The sequence below is a fragment of the Lepidochelys kempii genome, chromosome 1, assembly GCF_965140265.1.
Source record: "Lepidochelys kempii isolate rLepKem1 chromosome 1, rLepKem1.hap2, whole genome shotgun sequence".
In the NCBI taxonomy this organism is placed as follows: Eukaryota; Metazoa; Chordata; order Testudines; family Cheloniidae; genus Lepidochelys; species Lepidochelys kempii.
In genome coordinates, this window is record NC_133256.1 from 285,008,722 (window position 1) to 285,029,692 (window position 20,971).

The following is a 20,971-nucleotide window of genomic DNA, read 5'->3' on the forward strand; positions in this document are numbered from 1 at the left end:
TAGCAAGTATAAATTGGAGCTTCTGAGTCTGTAAGGATTTATGTATTCAAAAACTCTTTTCCCTTCATAAATCTTCATGGTACTACTTAGTTTCATATTTCTATTCTGTTCACTCTCATTTGTTTTTTATGGCCTGTTGCTAACAATATCATCCTTTGAATACAGCAGAAATACTAACTAACAGGTAGAGCTGGCCAGAAAAGGGAATTTCTATTTTGTGGGAAATTCTGCAGTGTCAATGTTTCATTTTGTTTCATTCTGCATCAGCACAAAATATTTACATTGAGGAATTTCATGTGAAATGGAACAATCCATTTTGGCACTGGACAACAGGGAAGCCGGTTGCTTTGCCAGCTCGCCATTTGCCCAGCAAGGTAACCAAGCAGTCTGGGAATTAGGCAGCCAGGGAATCAGGCAACCAGGGAGCCAGCCACCTAGGGAGCCAAGCAGAGAGAGGCAGCCCAGCTACCAGGCAGGGAGTCAACAAGTTGGGCAGATGGAGAACCAACTATCAGGGAGTCAGGAAGCCCACCTGCCCACCAAACAAGGGGCTTGACAAGTTGGGCAGCCAAGCAGGCAGTCCAGGAAACCAGGGAGCTGGGCAGGCTGGCAGGAAACCAGGCAGGCAGGGAAGTTTCAACAAAACCAGCACATTGCAGTGGAATATTTTGGTTACATCAAATTAGAATTTTCCAGCAAAAAACTGTTCCACTGGACAATTTTTGACCAGCTGTACCAGGTCATGCAGGCTTTCTGTTTTAATTTATCTTGTGGTCTAGATTCCCATTTCTTTCTTTGGAACTTTCACCTAAGATCTCTGTGCAATGCATGACTTTAAATCAATACTTCTGTGTCTGTTTCTAAACCAGGGCTACGGTGGTAAGGAGAAGTCCTTCATTGCAACTCAGGGTCCCATGATTAATACCGTGAATGATTTCTGGCAGATGGTTTGGCAGGAAGATAGCCCTGTCATTGTTATGATCACAAAGCTGAAAGAAAAAAATGAGGTATGATATCAACTGGCTACATCCAGAAATTACTTCAGTGGTTGTATTGTAAATAAGACTGTCTATACATCTCACAGTATATAACATCCTTTGTAGAAAGAACCTCATAGTAGATATGATACCAGCAGATAACCAGCTCTTAAATGTTATGGTGATGGTCATTATAGAAAAACCTAAGATAGATAATTAGATATAGCATTATATAGCAATCTCAAGAGATGTATAAAGCATATCCCAGCATATTCATGGAGGCTGAGGTGTGGCAGTTATGAGAAACACTCCACATATAGTTAGGTAGCACTTGTAAATATGGGGTCATTACCTGTTACTTTTAATTATATATAGAATATTTTGTTCATTTGGATGCTGTAATGTCCAAGGAAGATTTCACCTCTATGTTCCAGACCTGCACTTTGGAACAAACAAAGACAACTCCTAAAGAATCCATCCCAGGTTTTACAAAACAACCTAATTCATGTTGAGAAATACATTTTGGGAGCATTTAGTCAATAGTAGGGTCATATCTAGCCAGTATGGAAATATATAGTTCCTTACATTAACATGGAGAATATGTGACCATTGCTCATTAATTGCTAAGGCCAGATAAGGCCTGTTATATTTTCTGTGACTTTTGGATGGACTCCCACCTACCTATTTTATTAGCTTTATTTAATACTTGTACAAATTGATGCCAGGTTCTCCATTATGGTGGAAGAACACAAATCAACTGCCCAAGGCACTGAGGGTGAAAATCACCTTTGTGCAGAGGACCAGCGCAAAGTGTATGCATCACTTAAGTCCTATTTAATCCTATTTTAAAAGCTTAAATGAGACATAAATGGTGCACAGGCCTTCTGTATGGAGTGAATTTCACCCTGACAGTGCAGGGCCTTTAATTGTGCCTGGTCTCTAGTTGAGGGGTTACAGGTGGGCAGAAGGCTGATTATACCTTCCCTTCTACACGTACCCCCCCAATCTGGTCCTTTTTCTCTCAGAGTTTGGAGTTGAGCATACAGTGTTTATAACATATCAAACAGGAAAGCTATATAACATAGGTCTGTGCCGTAAATATCCCACATATTTTCACACCAGGCCCCATTTTGATACTGTAGACCAGCCAAACCAAGGTCTGGGTAACTTTCATTAATGGAATATTTTTGAAAACTCGCCCCAGTAACAGAATAACAAATATTTGACGAAGGAAATACTGAATTTTTAAACACTTACTTCTAACACTGTGTGAGAAGAATGACTTGAAAGAAATGTCCAATGGTTTCCAACATATCAGGAAACCCTGTGTTTACCTGAATTGGTCAGGCCTGCCACACTAGTGTTTATCAGCATTGTTGTGGACTGACAGTGGTAATTTCCTCCTAATAAAAGAGGGTGAGACATCTTTAGTGTTCCCAGGCTACTTGGAGAAGGTCTGTGTTTACATGAACTGTTCTGACATTCTAATGAACAACTCTGGGAAGAAATGTTAAGAACTGCCTGATGATTGTAAGCTGAATTGTTCGGGATTTTACTTTCTACTGAGAAGAAAACAATCTGTTAACTTTTTTAGTAAAATATTTACTGCCTGCAAAGAAGACAAAATAGCTGCTATCTGGCAAAATAGCATTGTAATTTTTTGCCGCCTTTGTTCTCTGCAGCATACCCATCATTTTCAGGGAGGTTTGTTTATAAAACACACAGATATTCAAAAGCAGCATCCCCCATCTCTTTCAGCCTTCCAATACACAAATCTTGTATGCAGGCCCCATTCCTCCTGTGCTGAATAACATTATGCTGAACATGAACATTTCTGCTGTGAAAAGTCAGGGCTCAGAAGCTTTCAGGAGTCTTCATTACTGCTTGTGGTGGGTGATCCAGGCTATGCATATACAGTACAAATGTGGGGTTTTATTAAGAACTGTTTGTTTTTCCCCGCACTACATACCATGTACAGCCAACCCATGCTTCCTTAGGGCCAGTTTCTGTCAGCCTTACTCATGTGACCTCACTCCCTGGGACATCTTGTGGCATAAGGTGCTACTTGACATGAGTGACAGAGGCAGAATCGGCACGCTTAACAATATAGGGAGACATTTTCTGCTGTCATCATGCCACCATTGACTTCAGTACAGTTATTTCAGCAGATAATTTGGCCCATATTACTCATTATGTACTTGCTGCACCTTTTGTGTTTATCACAATTTAAGTTGGTTTTAAGAAGCTGCCGCTATCAGAAATATGTATAAAGGTTGTGAGTGAGGGGGTGGGGAAAGGAGGAAAGGTATAGAGCTAGTTTTTAAGCTCAGCGTCTCCCACCCGGTATAGGTACTGCAGGAGTGGACTGAAAATAGGGAGAGATTTTCAGAAGTGCCTAAGAGAATTGGGAGCACCAGTCCCATGGGAAGTCAATGGCACTTGTGTTTCTAGTGATCTCAGACACTTTTGAAAATCTCACCTGTAATTATGAATGTGATGACCACTCGTTTAGAAAGCATTTAAATAGGTGAGCGCCTATAAAGGAAAATTAAAAAGAGGCCAAGGAGCCACACTATGAATGGCAAGGAGCAGATACAATATCGCAAGGAGAAGTGATGGGCTCCATAAGGTTTTATAACTCAGTTAAGGACCATGGAACTCCTCTCTCTCCCCATACACAAACACAGTCGCTGTATCCAATACACTAAGAGTTTTCTCAGTACGGAAATAAGATTATGAAGTTGTTTGAATGACCCAGTGGGTGGTTTTTGAACAGCTTTCAAAAATACCTGTTCTAAAAGATGAGTGCTATGAAAACTTGTGGTCCAGTTTTCTTGCCATGTGACATTGTAGGTATCGGGCAATTTCCTTCTTTCATATTTGTATACCTGTGGAGTTTCTGCAAGATTGTCTGAAGACAATCGCTGTCCCCATTTGTTTTATGTATCATCCATTTGTTGCAATACCTTCCAAAATATGATCATTTCCCTGGTATCTGACTTTTTGGAAGTGCCTGAACCACTTGAGTCTAGCTCTGTTTTCAGGTCTTCTTTTTTGTTATCGCCATGGTATTTTCAAAACCAGCATGGAGACTGTTAAAATTAAGCTATTGTATTTTACTAAATGTAGATGAGATATTAACTGAGGATTGTTTTAATTAACAATCCGATTGCATTGTCCACACAGTGCAAGCTGCCAATTACTGTGCTGGTAAAGAGTCAAGAAAAACACTTTTAAGGAGGTTCTGAAGTCTTTGGAGAGCAGCACACAGTATTCTCATTTATCAAGAAGGTTCAGAAGCTGACTGCACCATTGTTGATTGTCAGGGTGCAACTGCACATTTAGACTTTTCATTTCCCATGTTAACAATGAAAACTAAACTCCCAGGGAGGGGCATGCCTTTCAGATCACATAGTTGATAGTGGCCATATGTCACATGGTGTGGCTGCTGAACTTTTGAATGCTTTTTTCTTATAAATTTATTAGGGTGTTTTCTTGCCATTCTTGGTATCTTCAGAGAGACAGCGTTTAAGAGGTATGGTAGCTCTGCAAGTCTTACAGTGCAACTGATGACTCTTCTTTGAATGAAACCAGTCAAATTGGTCAGTGCAATTTCAGTTACAAAAAATGTGTCTTCCACACATCTCACATTATTAAGGTAATGAGCATTTCTTTGTAGAAGAACGTTTATGCTCCAGAGTGTTTCCATTCAGCTCAATGAGCTATTGAGTGATAAGGTACACCAGAAATGTAAAGATCTTGCCTGATGGTCAAGTCTTGCATTTCACTGTAATGTTTAACCTGAACTATACTGATTTTTTCCCCAGTTTTAGCAGTATATACTAGAAATTGTGGTGTCTGGTAATGAATGACATTAAAGCAATGATTTTGTTTTGCTGTGCAATGGGGGCTGTTAAGTAGCAGCTATCTGAATATACGTTGTTCTTTGAATCAGGAGTTGCTGGTGACAGTAGAAAAAGTCCCTCATGTGGGCTTCTATGGGTGTAGGATAGTTTGTTTTACGGTTAAGGGTTTTTTCTGTGTATTGGTTACTCAGTGTTTTCTGTAAGTTTTATGTGATCTGTATTTGAAATGAATAGTAGCTATGCTGCAGGTAAACATGGTATTCCACCTGAGAGTTTGATTTCGTAGTACTCTCTGTTTCTACATCTGCCGTTGAATGGATGCTTGCAAAGTACGCTGTAGCTCATGAAAGCTCATGCTCAAATAAATTGGTTAGTCTCTAAGGTGCCACAAGTCCTCCTTTTCTTTTTGCGGATACAGACTAACACAGCTGCTACTCTGAAACCTTCTGGAAGAGTATATCACTTTACTAGTTCAATAAGAATGCTCTATATTTATAGGTTTACTCAAGTATTTTAGGTAAGAGAATTTTATCTTCATTGCAGCTCAGAAATTGAATAGACACTTCTTTCTTAGCCTTCAGTTTATCAAAGGGCTTAAGCATGGATTTAAGTCTGTGTTTAGGTGCTTTGATGCATCAGGGCCCTAGATAGTAAATAGGGATACAATTCTTATGTGGGAGTGGGAGAAATTCTGAGTCCTTTACTCAGTTTCAATCCTCACAGAGGCAAAAGTTCCATTTAGGTCTTTTGCCTGAAGAGAAACTAAGTAATGGCTTCAGGATTTCACTCTGTACATTTATAAAAATGTACCTGCAAAAATCCAACTTGGATTTTGAATTTATCTTTTGTTCAAAATATTTTTCTTCAGTCAAACTTAGTTGAATTTTTAAGCATCAAATACTATTCAAAGTGTTCAGTATAATGGATTAAGATTTTAAAGGCTAGTTTTCAAAAGTAGCCTCTGATTTTGGATACTTCTGTTTTTGGATGCCCAATGTGAGACAGGTTGGGCCTGATTTACACAGATGCTTCAACTGGATTTGTGGCTGCTCAGCATATTCTAACAATTAGACCCTAAAACATTCATCAGGACACCTGCAATCTGTTACTCATAAATGTTTCTGACATTCACAATATGTGAATATCACCTTGATTGCTTCAATATGTGATTTTCAGACAGATACTGTTCTGATAAGAATCTGATATCAGTATCATCAAATCATAGGCAGCATATAGTGGAGGCCAGAGGATACTAAGCCTCTCCAAACCTCATGCTGCGGTGGGGGGAGGCATGGCAGATTTGGGGCCCCCTGAAAAATCTCCCCAGCCATGTTCCCCGGGGTAGAGGAACTCTCACTCACCACCGCAGCTCCGGAGCTACTGCAGGGGCACAGAGCTTTTCCGGTCTCAGGGTAGTGGGGGAGGAGGAGCGAGCAGGGGGTGGGCGGAGCTCCAGGGGGGAAAGATGTGGAGTAGGGGCAGAATGGGGCCGGGGCCATGTGTGGAATAGGGTGGGACCACAGGGGAAGGGGTGGAATGGGGTGGGGCCATGGACAAAGCTGCAGGCAGAAGGGGCAGGATGGGGGAGGGACTCGGGGCTCCAGCCAGGGCCTAGAGCTCTGCCGTAGTCCCAGCCAAGGCTGAGAGCTCGACCCTGGCTGGGGCTGAGCTCTCAGCTCCCCCACCACCTGTGACCCCAATTGAGCTCTCAGAGCTCCCCCCCACCCCGGGGCCATGGCAGGGAGAGGGGCCAAGCTCGGCCCCCTGCCCTGGTCAGGGCCATGGTCGGGGGGAGGGACTGAGAGCAGTGTGTGAGGGCGGGGCCTAGGCCACAAGAGGCGGGCAGGGGGATCGCCTCCCCAAGGGGGAGCTTCACCCGCCCGCCCATGCATCAAGTAATTAGTATCTGGATTCACACTGATGTTTCCTTTTCAGAAATGTGTGCTCTATTGGCCAGAAAAGAGAGGGATCTATGGGAAAGTTGAAGTCCTCGTTAACAATGTGCAAGAGTGTGAGAACTATACTGTCCGCAACCTTACATTAAAGGTAATGATCTATTATGGGGAAGCTGTTATGGGGAAATGTCCTTCCAATAACCGTAATACTTCACTGTTGAATGTTCAATGAAATTGAACGGCAATACATTTAAAACTGAAAAAGGGCACATTTTTCCACTATTCATAACTAACCTATGGGACTCACTGCCACAAGGTATAATTGAGACCTAGGACCTGAAGCATTTATACTAAGACCATTTTACATCACTCTGGCAGTGTAAAGGGGCCTTAAAGTTATACTCACTTAAGTTACACTCACTTTAAGGCCCCTTTACACTGTCAGAGCAATTAGGGTTGTCACCTTTCTAATTGCTGGTATCTGGACCCTTGAGATTCACCCCTTCTCTGCCTCTTCCTTTGAGGCCTTGCCCCTTCCCTGCCACTTCACTCGAGGCCCCACCCTACCCCACCTCTTCCTCAAGGCCCCGCCCCCAACACTCACTCCTCTTCCCCCTTCCTCCTGTTGCTAGCTGGATCGTCTCCACCTCCCGCCCCGCACCCCCAGCTGGGCTTCCTCTGCTTGGGGCTGGGACAGGAGCTACTGCAGCCTGACAAGGAGCATGCCTGCAGGTAGGAGGCGGCCCCATCTGAGCAGGGGCTGGTGCGGTTTAATGACCCGGCACCCCTGCCCTGCAGAACTGGGCTTTTGGTGTCCAGTCAGTACAACTGACTGGACACTGCCAGGTCCCCCTTTTGACTGGACTTTCCAGTCAAAAACTGGACACCTGGCAACCCTAAGAGCAATGTAAAGGGAGAGTTTAAGTGAGAGTTGGGGCCCCAGAATTAACAGGATTCAGAGAAGGATTAGATATTTATATGGGTGATGAGAACACCCACAGTTCATTAGATAAGATAAAAATATAAGCGATCTAAACTTGGTGCTTCAGGGCATAAGCCTGTCTGAAGTTAGGAAGAAACTCCTCCTATGAGCAACTTATTCCATAAGTGTCCACAGTAAGGTTCCTTCCCATCTGCTTCTGAAGAATCTGGTAGTAGCCACTCTTAGGGCATGTCTGCACTTACCTCCAGAGCAATCGATCTAGTGGGGGTTGATTTATTGCGTCTAGTGAAGACGTGATAAATCGACCGCCAAGCGCTCTCCCGTCGACTCCGGTACTCCACCGGAGCAAGAAGTGTAGGTGGAGTTGACAGGGGAGTGTCAGCAGTCCACCTGATGCAGTGAAGACACCACGGTGAGTAGATCTAAGTACGTCGACTTCAGCTATGTTATTAACATAGCGGAAGTTGAGTAATTTAGATCGACCTCCCCTTCCCCCCCAGTGTAGACCAGGCCTCAGAAACAGAATGCTGGACAAGATGGGCTACTAGTCTGAGCCAATAAGATAGTTCCTGTGTTCATATACCTAGGATATTGTAGTTCTCATGTAAAACCTGCTTCAATACTTATGATAAGGTCTTTTAGCAGATAGTGGACAAATTAAGCAATTTCATGAATATGAATACAATTTAAAGGTCATATTCTCTGGCTTTACTCCACTCCCATTGCTACACTCCTCCTTCTATGCCAGCCCCTCTGTTCACATCCCACAGTGCAGAGGGCAGAGAGAAGGTCTGGCCAGAGTGCATTACACTCTGGCAATCCCCAGCTGATAATAAGGACCCATGGTGACCCTAGTCATCTGGTGTAAATAGGAGCAGAAGAGAATCTGGGCCTGAGTATCTTGTTTCACCATATCAAGATATGCAATTTATCAGCTGTTGGATTCCCCAAATAATCACCAGTATTTGGTTTGATAATGTATGTAAATGGGCCAAATTCTGCCGTCATACATGCATGTGTCCAAAGCTTATCATATTGAGAGAAATAAAATTAATTGCAAAATTGTTACTCTGAAAAGTGTATAAGTGATATCTTTACATTATTTCCAGCAAGGGAGTCAGTCCCAAAATGTGAAACACTATTGGTACACATCCTGGCCGGACCACAAAACCCCAGACAGTGCTCAACCTCTTTTGCAGCTTATGCTGGATGTGGAAGAGGACAGGATGGCATCAGCTGGCAGAGGGCCTGTAATTGTGCACTGCAGGTAATCTACTACAGTTTTCTTAAAAGAATTAGTGCAAAACTCAATGGCTTGGAATTCTTATAGTAGGGCTACAGACATAGGTGCAGGAACTAGGGGAGCATTGGGTGCTGCCGCACTGCCTGGCTTAAAGTAGTAATAACAACCCAAACACATGGTTTCCACCTTCAGCACCCCCACTATAAAAATTGCTCCCGCACCACTGGCTACAGAAAAGGGCCTCAGATCACAAGGCCCTTTCCTATTCAAATAGGGCCTTTCTGGAAGTGGTTAAGAGAAAGTTCCACAACGCTTTTACTAAATTCTGGCTGAACTGTTAGTTTGCGTTGCTATTTTTTAGAAATTTAGCCATATTTTGGTAGTGAATTGTTCCTGAACCCATCCTGATCTCTGCTAATGAATTAGGTAAGTGTTTGAAAGACAGTTCTGACGAATAGTTGTCAGTCTGTGTTCCATGTTGTTCACTGTTCACTTTAGCTATTTGTTGTCCATTGTTCATGTTGTGTGATTAGTCACATGTTCTGCCCCATGATTGGCTGCCTGAAACTTTTTAAACGGGAGAATAATGAATCACAAACTTGAGGTAAAATTTTTCAAATGAATACACATTAGTACAAAAATTTATGTTCATTCTGGGGTTTGTGAACATTTTCACAACTGCTTGGCAGTTAGCTGAATACTCACAAACCATAAATAGTGTTACCCCACAAATCAGAGTGAGCCAAATGCTGCCCATTTTGCTCATCAGAATTCAGTCAGTTCTGTTAATCATCTATCATTTTACTCTGTGTACTGTAGTGAACAAAATTGTACATCATGAAATAGTAGTAGGAAATTTCAGATTTGTTATATTACTTGAAAAGGGGTTAAGAGATGAGGCAACCTAGAAAAAAAATATTTCCATGCCTGTTTTCTCTTATAATCATGGTGCTATAATGCACTTTTTGCTAGACATAGGTCAAAACCAGAACTTTTCTTCTCAAACTACCTCTACTAGCTCCATATTTCTGGGATTTGGATAAATACGATCCAGAGATTTGAACAACCCCTCATTTTGCCAAACCAAATCCAAGGAGATTTTCCAAAAACCATAACCACCCCAGTGTTGCCCATCTCTCTTTACTATTTTGTTTTGTTTTGTTTTCTTAAGCAATCCACAAATCTATGAATGAACTGCCAGGTTCCCATTTGCGCAGTAATGCTTTTTCACGAGGAGTGGCACAATGGAACTTGGTGTCATTCGGAGGGGGGTCTGAAATCACTGTGTCCCTAATAAAATGAACATGACATTGTAGTGGCAGTGTCATACTCCCTCTTCTAGCAACATACTTTCCCACATTTTAATCTTCTGATTTATGGGATAGAGGTGTCCAGATCTCACAGAACTTTCAAATTTGGGGCTGTTTGCCTGGGATTCATATGTGCAGCTCTCATTTATTTCAGTGGCAGCACTGAATGCTCACCTGAGGACAAAACATGACCCTCAACCTGGTGCAGAAAGGCTATAAAAATCTTTTAAGTTTTTAAATTATTATCAACATTGAAAAAAATACATTTGAAAAGTAAAATGGAACAAAATAACCTACAAATGCTGGCTGCTGTCCCATGTGCTCCAATAGCATGTCCATTCAGGGCATTATGTGTAAGAAAGAATATAATCCATCTCACCCTCCAGCAGCAGAGTTATGTCTGTAGTGCTATGAGGAGAAAAATGAGTACATATTTATTTTTGTCATTTAAATCAGCAGATGTGACTCTGAATACACAGAGGGAGCAGATCCACTAAGTAAGAGCATTTGTTTTGTACAGCCAGTTTTCAGAGTAATATTGCACTTTAAAGGTACAGAAGTTTCCTCTGTCATTTGAAGTGCCCATCCAAATCTTATACTAATCTATGACTGAAACACCATCTTTTGTATGTGTAGCATAGTACATCCAAATGAGCTAGTGTGTTTTGGCCTCTAGGTGGTCTTGGACCGAATGTATATTTGAATGAACAGACTTAGAATCATAGAATCATAGAATATCAGGGTTGGAAGGGACCCCAGAAGGTCATCTAGTCCAACCCCCTGCTCAAAGCAGGACCAATTCCCAGTTAAATCATCCCAGCCAGACTTCAAATACAAAGTAACAGATTTGTTTTATTGACCAAATAAGGAAAAAATAGAGGCATAGGGCTAGATTCTCAGCTGGCATAAACTGATTTAGCTCCATTTAAGTCAATGAAACTATGCTAATTTATGCCAACTGAGCAGCTGGCCCATAATGTGCAATACACAAATTACACAAAAGATATCCTCTGCCCCCAGAAGAAGCAACAAATTAATATATAAAGTGCAGGAACTGCCTGGGTTACATGGTGATGAATCTGACACTGACAGTTTGGGTGCTGAAAAATGCTGCATTCACTGCCTTTACAACCAGTACAGAAGCCCCCAACCCCGGCGCCTCTCACCCCGTGGGGCTGGAGTCCCTGAGACTCCCGTCCTGCAGCTGAAGCCTAGAGCCCTAAATGGGAGGAGTATGGAGGGCTCTGGGAAGTCGTCTCTGAGAATTTAAGCCTTGAAATTATTATTCCCAAAAGGCAATGAACACTACTCTATGGTATTGGAGCCCAAACAAACAAACAATACAGCAATACAGAACATCATACTGTACTGCCACAGGGGTGCAGTGATAGGTGTCTTAAAAATACCTATGTAAGTAGATCACAAAATTGCCCTGATATTTTGTGAGGGGGATATAGGGCAAGTAACAGATTTTCTGTAACTTGACATCTTTAAGTTAAGATTTGAGGATGTCAGTGACTCAGCCAAAGGTTACAGGGTCTATTACAGGAGTGAGTGGGTGAGGTTCTGTGACCTGAGATATGCAGGAGGTCAGACTAGATGATTGTGATGGTCCCTTTTGTCCTAAAGTCTAGGAGTGTCAGATTTAGCTTTCATAGTCTGCAGTAAAGTCAGGGGAAAAGATAGGACCTACATTTGCCTGATGCTGGGGAGATGGGAACTTGCTTTTGTCAAATACACTGGAGAATTTATCCAAGAACAGTTAATCCGTGGGAAAATATAAATCATGTAATACTTCCAGGATCTTAGAGGTAGGGGGATCTGCTGTGAAAGTGCTGACCTATTGGTAGTTTTAACTTATGCACCTCATTTGTAAAGGATTTCACAATATTTTGAAGAAGAGAATGTATGTGCAGTAACTTGCTTGTTTAGGCTAGTTCCTCTGCCTTCCCCTGTGTATAAAATATCTCTATCCCATTTTGGACACATTTGCCCAGATGGTATCGGCATTCAAGGATATAGCTTGTCAGCTATAGATCTCAGACTCACCCCAGGAAATCAGTCTTTTCTGACTGCCAGTTTTGCTTCTCACTATCCCCTCACTTTTTGGCTTAGCATCCTTATATGTTTAATACTGCTGACTCCTGGGGTTCCTGAGTCTCAAATACACTCCCATCCTTAATTCCATAGCCAGGAGTCTGAGATTGGGGTCCTCTGCAGTGCATAAATATAATCCTAATAAAACTCATACTGCAACCTTTCATCCAAGACACTCAAAACACTTTACAGACACTAATGAAATTAAGCCTCACAGCACTCCTCTGAGGTACATAGCTAGTATTATGCCAGTTAAACAGATGGATAAAGTGAGGCAGTCAATCATTTAACTACTTAGTGCCTCACTTTATCCATCCCTCCTCCACACTCCCCCCAGACGGCAAACGAGGAACAGAACATGGAAAGTTGCAGCACTCCCTCCCTCTGCAGAATTGCAGAGCACTACAGGAGGCTGATAGAGAGTGGCAGCATGATTACTGGTCTTGCATACATCCATGGCTAGTGTGGAGAGAACTGTGACAGAATCTCTCCAGCTGAGCAAGATCCATGGAGGTGGGGCTTGGAATACAGATCCCTGGCCTCTGCTGCCTTTCGGGGACAGATTCCTCTGGTCACTCCACATCTCCCCTTGAACTGGAGCAGAGAATACTTAGACTCCTCAGGTCCATTGGAGCTGTAGAGGTTTTGCATTTACATTGCCCCCTCCAGGCACTTTTGTGCAGAGTGAAAACATATGGGCCTCACAAACTAACCCACAACTATTTATCTGCTGCAGCTCTGTGAGCATTCATTTTCTAGCAGAAAAGGTGAGATAGTCATGCACCTAACCACTGATGAGTCTCTCTTCTGCATGTTGAGTATTTTCAGGTCCATATATCCAACATCAGAACAACTTCTTTGAAGATGCAGGTTGGTGTCTGTCAGCTCTGTTCACCTTTGTTTTAATTTTACTTTCAGTGCTGGAATAGGAAGAACTGGGTGTTTTATTGCTACTGCCATTGGTTGTCACCAGTTGAAGGAAGACGGAGTTGTAGATGCACTAAGCATTGTCTGCCAGCTACGAGTTGATAGGTGAGTTGCAGTGGAACTGTAAGTCAGACAAAAAACACAATGTGGCATTTTCAATCCTGGTTTGCCACATTCTGATCTGATATATTTGTCTGTTAACCTCACAGAACAGAAATACTCTGCCTCCTTGTAGGATATGTCCTGCATCCTACACTCTGTTTAAAGAAGGTCACAGTTGGGTAAGAAATATACCAATGTCAAGACTTTCAATGATTCACCATTCTTAAAGGTGAATTGAAGTGTTTAAATTGTTAAATTATTAACATAACACATGGGACGATTTAAAATTTATGGAAAACTTTGTGGGAGATTTTCAGAAGCTCTCAGAGTTGCCTAATTCTCCTCCTACTGATGCCAAAGTGAGTTTTTCTATTGACTTCAATGGGAGCACAGTTAGACTAGCACTGAACACTTCTGAAAATCCCACCCTACATTTTTAACCAGAATATTTTGAAAAATTCTTTCCTTTTTTTACTTTTCTGTCAGGACCTGAATTTGGGGTTCTGTGTTTCTCTTGCAAGAGTTTCCTACATCACAATGGCCAAGCCTGAGCCTGTTAAGAAGCTGAGTCTTCTTGCCAGTTGCAGCTGGCTATTTGGCCATCCAATAGCAATGAGGAAACAAAAGGACCTCAAAGTTGTAAACCAACAAAGAGATCTAAATAAGAGAAGGTATTTGTTGAATAAATTGTTTTACAATTTCTTTGCCCATTCTGCCTATCAGCTGTCTTTTTGTTGTTGTTAGAAAAATCATAGATTATTTTAAAATGTATTTACCTGATAGTTTCTGTGGCCTAGCAGGCCTTGTATTAAGAGAGGCCGGATCCTGCACTCCATGTGATGCAAGAGAGATGATCCTCTCACTGAAATCAACTAATTCAACAAAGGGTTGGCAAAAGCAGTTTAAAGTGTATGTCGCAATGCATATTCCTTTCCCCCGGGCCATATCCTCCCTCCTAGACAGACACACATATCAACTCCGAGTAGCTGGTTTGGTGCAAGCCTGGGAAGGGAGGTGAGTGTCTGTCTGTAATGGCCAAGTTGCAGTTGCTTTTAACACCCTGAAGTTGCAATAACCCCTACTGCTTCTGGGACCCAACTCTGTGAGGGGCACTGGCCGATGGACCTCAGTGTTAACCAAAAGAGCCTCAGTTTCATTTTCTATCTGAAAGACAACACTGGTAATGCAGTACAGCCTCAGCTAGTACTCTTCTAGTACAGCACACACACACCCCCTTTCTACTATACTCACTTTCAACACTGGATACGAGCTTAGGTCCTACTGTGGGATTTCATCCCAACATCTGGCCTGAAACCAGTGCTACCAGCTGAGTTATCACACAGCTGTATTAGGTGTAGGTAACTGATCCAAACGGACTGCACTGAACACTTTTTTATGGTCAAGTTTAACTAAGTTGCATTGTTGGCACTGAAATGAGTCACTGCTGTAAAATTTCTTCTGTGTCTGCTGTTTAGACAGGATGCATTATAGGCGTTAGAAAGAAGAGAGGAAGAGCTGCTCTCTGTACATGTGATCTAAGGGTCACCATAGGTTACATTTTTAGGATATGAAGGAGAATGAAATCTGTGTGCACTAAGGTCCAGGTTCTCTTGTCCTTACTCATGCTGAGTAGTACCTCACTCCTCCAACAGCCCCAATAAAATCAATAGGATTGCTCTGGGAGCGTGGAACTCAGCATGTATAAAGGGTATCAGAATCTGCCCCAGGTGCCTGAGTTTTTTTATGACATATCTAATCTTAGTTGTGCTTAAAATATAGCATATAAAGTGTATTTAGAGAGATTTCCCATAATTGTGTTGGGTTTGAAATTTGGATTTTAACAGCTTAGATGCTGGCTATATGGTTCCCTATAGTTCTTACACCTGTTGTGTCAGAATTGGATATTCATGATGTAAATACAAGTAGGGCTATCAAGCAATTAAAAAAATTAATTGTGCGATTAATCGCCCTGTTAAATAATAGAATACCATTTATTTAAATATTTTTGGATGTTTTCTACATTTTCAAATATATTGATTTCAATTACAACACAGGATACAAAGTGTACAGTGCTCAGTTTATATTTATTTTTATTACAAATATTTGCACTGTAAATAAGAAAAATCATATACAAGTACTGTAGTGCAATCTCTTTATCATGAAAGTTGAACTTACAAATGTAGAATTATGTACAAAAAATGACTACATTCAAAAATAAAACAATTTAAAACTTTAGAGCCTACAAGTCCACTCAGTCCTACTTCTTGTTCAGCCAATCAAATAAACAAGTTAGTTTACCTTAGAAGGAGATAATGCTGCCCACTTCTTGTTTACAATGTCACCTGAAAGTGAGAACAGGTGTTCGCATGGCACTGTTGTAGCTGGCATCACAGGATATTTACATGCCAGATGCACTAAAGATTCATAAGTCCCTTAATTCTTCAACCATCATTCCGGAGGACATGTGTCCATGCTGATGACAAGTTTTGCTCGATAACAATCCAAAGCAGTGCAGCCCGATGCATGTTCATTTTTATCACCTGAGTCAGATGCCAGCAGCAGAAGGTTGATTTCCTTTTTCGTGGTTCGGGTTCTATAGTTTCCGCCTATGAATATTGCTCTTTTCAGATTTCTGAAAGCATGCTGCACACCTCGTCCCTCTCAGAGTTTGGAAGGTAATTCAGATTCTTAAACCTTGGGTTGAGTGCTGTAGCTATCTTTAGAAATCTCACATTGGTACCTTCTTTGCGTTTTATCAAATCTGCAGTAAAAGTGTTCTTAAAATGAACAACATGTGCTGGGTCATCATCCGAGACTGCTGTAACATGAAATATATGGCAGAATGCAGGTAACACAGAGAAGGAAACATACAATTCTCCCCCAAGGAGTTCAATCACAAATTATTTAATGCATTATTTTTTTAACATCAGCATGGAAGCATGTCCTCTGATTCTTAGCAGCAGAGCAGATTATTTGATTTTTAAGAAATAAGGTTTCATTCTATTGTACTTTCTTTTCAGAGGTGGAATGGTTCAGACCAGTGAACAATATGAATTTGTGCACCATGCACTGATTCTGTATGAAAGCAGACTTTCTGCAGAAGCTGTCCAGTGAAACTATGAAGGGTACCCAGAATGTCTATCTCTTGAGGTAATTTGTTTCATTACCAACCAGCAACTTCTTCAAGGAGTTTACTGCAGTGGATGCTTTGAAGCCAACTTGTGAAAGGATTGTGGATCGTTTGGCAAAAATATAAAGCTTGCCAGACCCTTACTGTACATGAATGTATTGTAAGCGTCCCAAAAATGATTTTTAAAGAAGGTACTGATGCTACATGTGGAGTTCACGTATATATAGCTAAAGGTGGATTTATTTCTGTAATAACAATATCTGCTGTACAGAATGTATGGGTGTACTGTTGCAGTCAGCTGGAAACTGGAACTTCTGCAGAAGAAATGTTTTTCTGTGTATAAATGCTTTAACATTTGCCAACTCTGTCTTGTGAATGGACTGTCAGCTGTTAAACTGGACCTGTTAAGTGCTATTACATATTATGTGGTGAGCTTATTTCTTGGCCACATAAGACTCTTGCTGCTAAAGTTGCAAGTGATCAATTATGGATTTAAGGGGAAGAAAGTCCTTTTGTTTTTGAACCTGCTCAAAAGCAGTTATACCTTTTATATGGAAATATCTGTTCTTCATACTATTAGCTATTTAATGTGTATTTACAGTTGGTCCTATAAAGCAGTTACAGAGCACAACCTCTGTTATTCCGTGTATATGTATGTATTTACTCTATACTGTTGATTGTATTCTATACTGTTAGAAGCTGCTTCTGCTCCTGACCTGAATCCAGTGTATTTGTAAATTGTGTAAGTCAGTTTACTTTTAAAAGAAACTTTGTAGAATATATTAAATGGTAAGGATTTTAAATATTTGTCTGTCTTTTAGTAAGAGGGGATTTTTTGAATATGTTGTCTACATGTTGTATCTCTTCTGTTAAGAGATGGACGCCTTTGGAAATATGAACTGTTCTGTAACAGGAGGTTGTACAGAAAATGCTGCTATGAATGTTTCCATATATTTCTGCACGGATTTGTTCTTTAAAAGAAATGTGACTCTAGCATAACTACTTACAGCACTAGGAAGTCTGCACCCAGGATAAAATCAGGTTTTAATTCAATGATGTTGACTTTGCTTCATACTGACAATAAAATACACTTGATACAAAATAGTTAGTGAATATGGAGGGTTTTTTTGCATACAGTAATTAACCATTACTATTATTATAATACCACAATGAGGCAAATGTGCTCACAGCATTTGCCCAATCTGCTCGAGTTAATTTCATGCTGTCTTCTGACCATTTGGAGGGTCAAATCACTGAGGCCTTTATTCAGCTTTTAGTTAAGGCAGATTCTCACTGTATGTAGGCAAAATGGATCAGATGATGCTGAGGCAAAGTCAACATCACTTGATCCCATAATGGGAGCGTACATGAGTAAGGACTTAGTAAAGAACTCAGAGATTTGCACTCCCACCATGTATGGTTTTCAGAACTCATAAAGAGGAGTTGGAAATCATATTTAATAATGTGATTTTGCTTGATGGACTCACAACATTTCATTACAGAAACTGCGTATGGTGTTTACTGGATAGCACGGTGTGTGTTTATTCAGCACAATCCAAATCAGCTGCAGACGTGTAATGTTTCGTGAACCGTCAATTGCATGAAATTACGATCCCTTTTCCTTATATTTTTAGTCCAGTATGTTGTTCAGATGTTGAAACAACTTTTTGTTTGTGTGTGAGACTCGGTAGTTTCAAAATCTATCCCTCTTTTGCTTGGATTTTTCCAAAATAAATCAGAGTCAGTAAACTCTGAAGAATCATATGAAAGGACAAAGTGGTAAAAAGTTCCCCCAAACTATTGAATAGAAGGAAGTGCTCGTCACTGACTTTTCCCCCTGTGAAGGCACATTTCCTTCCTAGCCTTCGCTTCACTTATCTGAGGTGGTGATTTTGTGTGTGTGTGTGTGTGTGTGTGTATGTGTGTGTGTGGTTTTTGTTGTTTTTTTTTAAAAGAGAAGCATGGGGAGTTGTTAGGTGGAAAATGGATCCTTTATTTCATGTCCTGATTTTCACCTGCCTGGCCTTCAAGCTCTCAGGTAAGTGCATCTCCTGGGTTCCCCCCTCCGTTCCAGTTCTCATTCTGTCACTAACCAGGGCTCCCAAGGGTTGCCTGAAACTTATTCAATGCTGTGAAAATAGAGCCATTTCTCAGCCTGAGTTTATACAAGAGGGATCGGGGCGGGGGGGGGGGAGGGCAGGGCCAACAAAGCCAGAACTGTTTAGATTTCTCGCCAAAGCAAAATAAACTCTCTCTCCTTGAATGTTGTATATACATCATTTTTTAAAAAAGATCTCGGACTAGACAATCCAATGGCTGAGCTCTGAGCCTGGTTTCTTTGAGGAGAGATTCAGATTACTTATTAAGGCTTTGTGAAACTTACAAAAGCAGAAGCTTCTTGGGACACTTACTTAGAACACAATCTAATGTCCTGCATCATAAGAAAGGGAGAATGAAAAAACAAAGGAAATCATACGTATTGTTTTTAAATGGTTTTGTTTATCTAGTGGAGCCTGAAGCTTTGACTAAATAACTGACTTTTTAAAAAAAAAATTGAAAGTGATACCGAGATTGATTTTGAATCATCCAATCCTGTTCCTGTAACAAGGGGGAATTTGGGGTTGGGGGAGTTTGATTTCAGTGAATGATTTTTCTTCTGTTCATTTCAATGTTGGATGTATACATTCAATCTGATCTGTAGTGGGATAGTTACAAAATAATGACAAGAGGAGTCAATGTATTTAGGAGTGTAAGATACACAGAGTTCGTATCAGTCAAAAGCTCCCATCCTTTGTAAAAGATAAATGAAACATAGCCCTGGACAGGCAAATAGATTTTGGAAAGTCCCCTTTTCTGTCCCTCCTTCCCCCTCCAAATACTATGATTTCCTTAAAAAAAATCAATGTGCAGTCATATACAGTGGATTTAACTTGTGGTGACAGTAAGGAAGGCTAATGGATCTCTGTGTATTTGAAGAGGGAGAGGGTTTTTCAGAAGTGAGCTGAAAGTCAGTAGCCCCCTTGATATCCTGTTAATTCAAGTTTGATTTCTTTGGTTTTTACATAGAAGGTCAAGGTGAACTTTACCAAAAAGGGTTTGTTGCATTCTTGCCCTTTGCAGTTTCCAGACCAAACAATTGTGATTTTGTGGCTTTTAAAATCAATTCTGCTGGTTCAGGTCATAAAAACTGAGATATAGTGAAACAGAGAGAAAAAAAGAGGTTTATTTTTAAGTCATTGGGATTTATTTTTTAAGGGCCATGTATGATTTGTTGTATTTTTATGGGTTTTTCATCTTCCAGAAGGGTTTCTGATTATCCATGTCCAGAAACGGCAATGTCTTGTTGGAGACAAAACAGCAATTGTGGGCAAGTGCAATCTGACTGATCCAAACCAGCAGTGGAGGTGGACAGAGGATGAGAAGCTGCTCCATGTTAGATCTGGCCAGTGTTTGGGCATCTCCAAGTCCTCTGCTGCATCATCCCGCAGCATCTTCATAGACTGCCCTCGGGCACCCAGCTGGATCTTCCACAACACAGAAGGGCTCCTCCAGGTGGCAAACACCTCTCTCTTTCTCACAAAACAAGGCCCGAGGGTAATGATCAAGATGGGTAGGAAATACCCCCATAGCTGGAAGCAAATAGATGTCGATGACAAGGGAAAAACTGCCTATGAAAATCTGTGCCCACACAAAGGTGAGCTTATCCTTTCAGGCAGTGTCCTGGGAGTTGTGGTAACAATCCTGTCTCTGTTGCACCCACTTACATTTTAAGGACCATGACATTACTTATGGGAGGTTAATTTAAAGGATTGTTCAGAATCCAAAATCAGAGTGCCTTAAAAAGACTAGTTTTAAGACAGCCATGATAACTTCCTTTCTAATATTCAGTGTTTTTGATAGTCTGGGTGATATTTTCAGACTGAGTGTTCCCTTTTCTGTTTCATTTTTGGGCCCAAATCTTTATGTATAGGCTTAATCCACCAGACTCTTGTGCTATTTACTTCCCAAAAAAAGAAGAATATAATTTTTGGTGCTGCTTTCATGTCGTTTATACCAATGTTAAATTATTCAGATCCTCTCATCCACTTTATCATAGATATGCACGTTTCAAAAATCTACCAAAAGGGGCAAACAGTCATCTGAAAAATGGGGTAGATAGAGTACAACCTCACTGATAACCTGAATGCTTGTTTCCAATGAACAAAGAGCCTACACATTCTATTGCTTACGCAGCAGTATCACTATACCCATATGGGGAATATTCCTCAGTATAAAACCCTCAGTATAATGAACTGAACCCAAACCTATGGAAATACTGGTTATAAGGTTTTAAGATGTATATGTCTGTGTGCGTACCTCTGTATGTGGCATGTGTTTATATACAGCTATAACATAAAATGTGGGGAGAAAGGGTCTGAATGTTGTTTAATCATCTAAGTTAACAGCTCTTGCTTTGTTGTTTATTTGTTCGAGTTCACAGT

General features: G+C 41.0%; 2 protein-coding genes across 9 annotated transcripts in view; both read left to right on the forward strand.

Moving 5' to 3' along the window:
• PTPRR (protein tyrosine phosphatase receptor type R) overlaps positions 1-17,592 on the forward strand; it is a 198,773-nt gene extending 181,181 nt beyond the window's left edge. For 4 of the 7 annotated variants that reach the window (XM_073327783.1, XM_073327786.1, XM_073327784.1 and 1 more), the window contains 6 exons: positions 870-1,007; positions 6,779-6,889; positions 8,791-8,948; positions 13,250-13,363; positions 13,468-13,539; positions 16,381-17,592. In XM_073327783.1, coding sequence (XP_073183884.1) covers positions 870-1,007; positions 6,779-6,889; positions 8,791-8,948; positions 13,250-13,363; positions 13,468-13,539; positions 16,381-16,474 — 687 coding nt within the window. In that variant the 3' untranslated portion in view covers positions 16,475-17,592. Of the gene's footprint in view, positions 1-869; positions 1,008-4,463; positions 4,513-6,778; positions 6,890-8,790; positions 8,949-13,249; positions 13,364-13,467; positions 13,540-13,846; positions 14,032-16,380 lie in introns of those variants that run through there. The other 3 variants (XR_012156754.1, XM_073327782.1, XR_012156755.1) reach the window with 3 other exon arrangements.
• Positions 17,593-18,450: 858 nt separating this feature from the next.
• The window catches only part of PTPRB (protein tyrosine phosphatase receptor type B), a 102,784-nt gene continuing 100,263 nt past the window's right edge, over positions 18,451-20,971 (forward strand). Inside the window, exons 1-2 of one of the 2 annotated variants that reach the window (XM_073327788.1) lie at positions 18,451-18,528; positions 19,792-20,184. In XM_073327788.1, coding sequence (XP_073183889.1) covers positions 18,474-18,528; positions 19,792-20,184 — 448 coding nt within the window. In that variant the 5' untranslated portion in view covers positions 18,451-18,473. The remainder of the gene's footprint in view (positions 18,529-19,791; positions 20,185-20,971) is intronic. The other variant, XM_073327789.1, reaches the window with a different exon arrangement.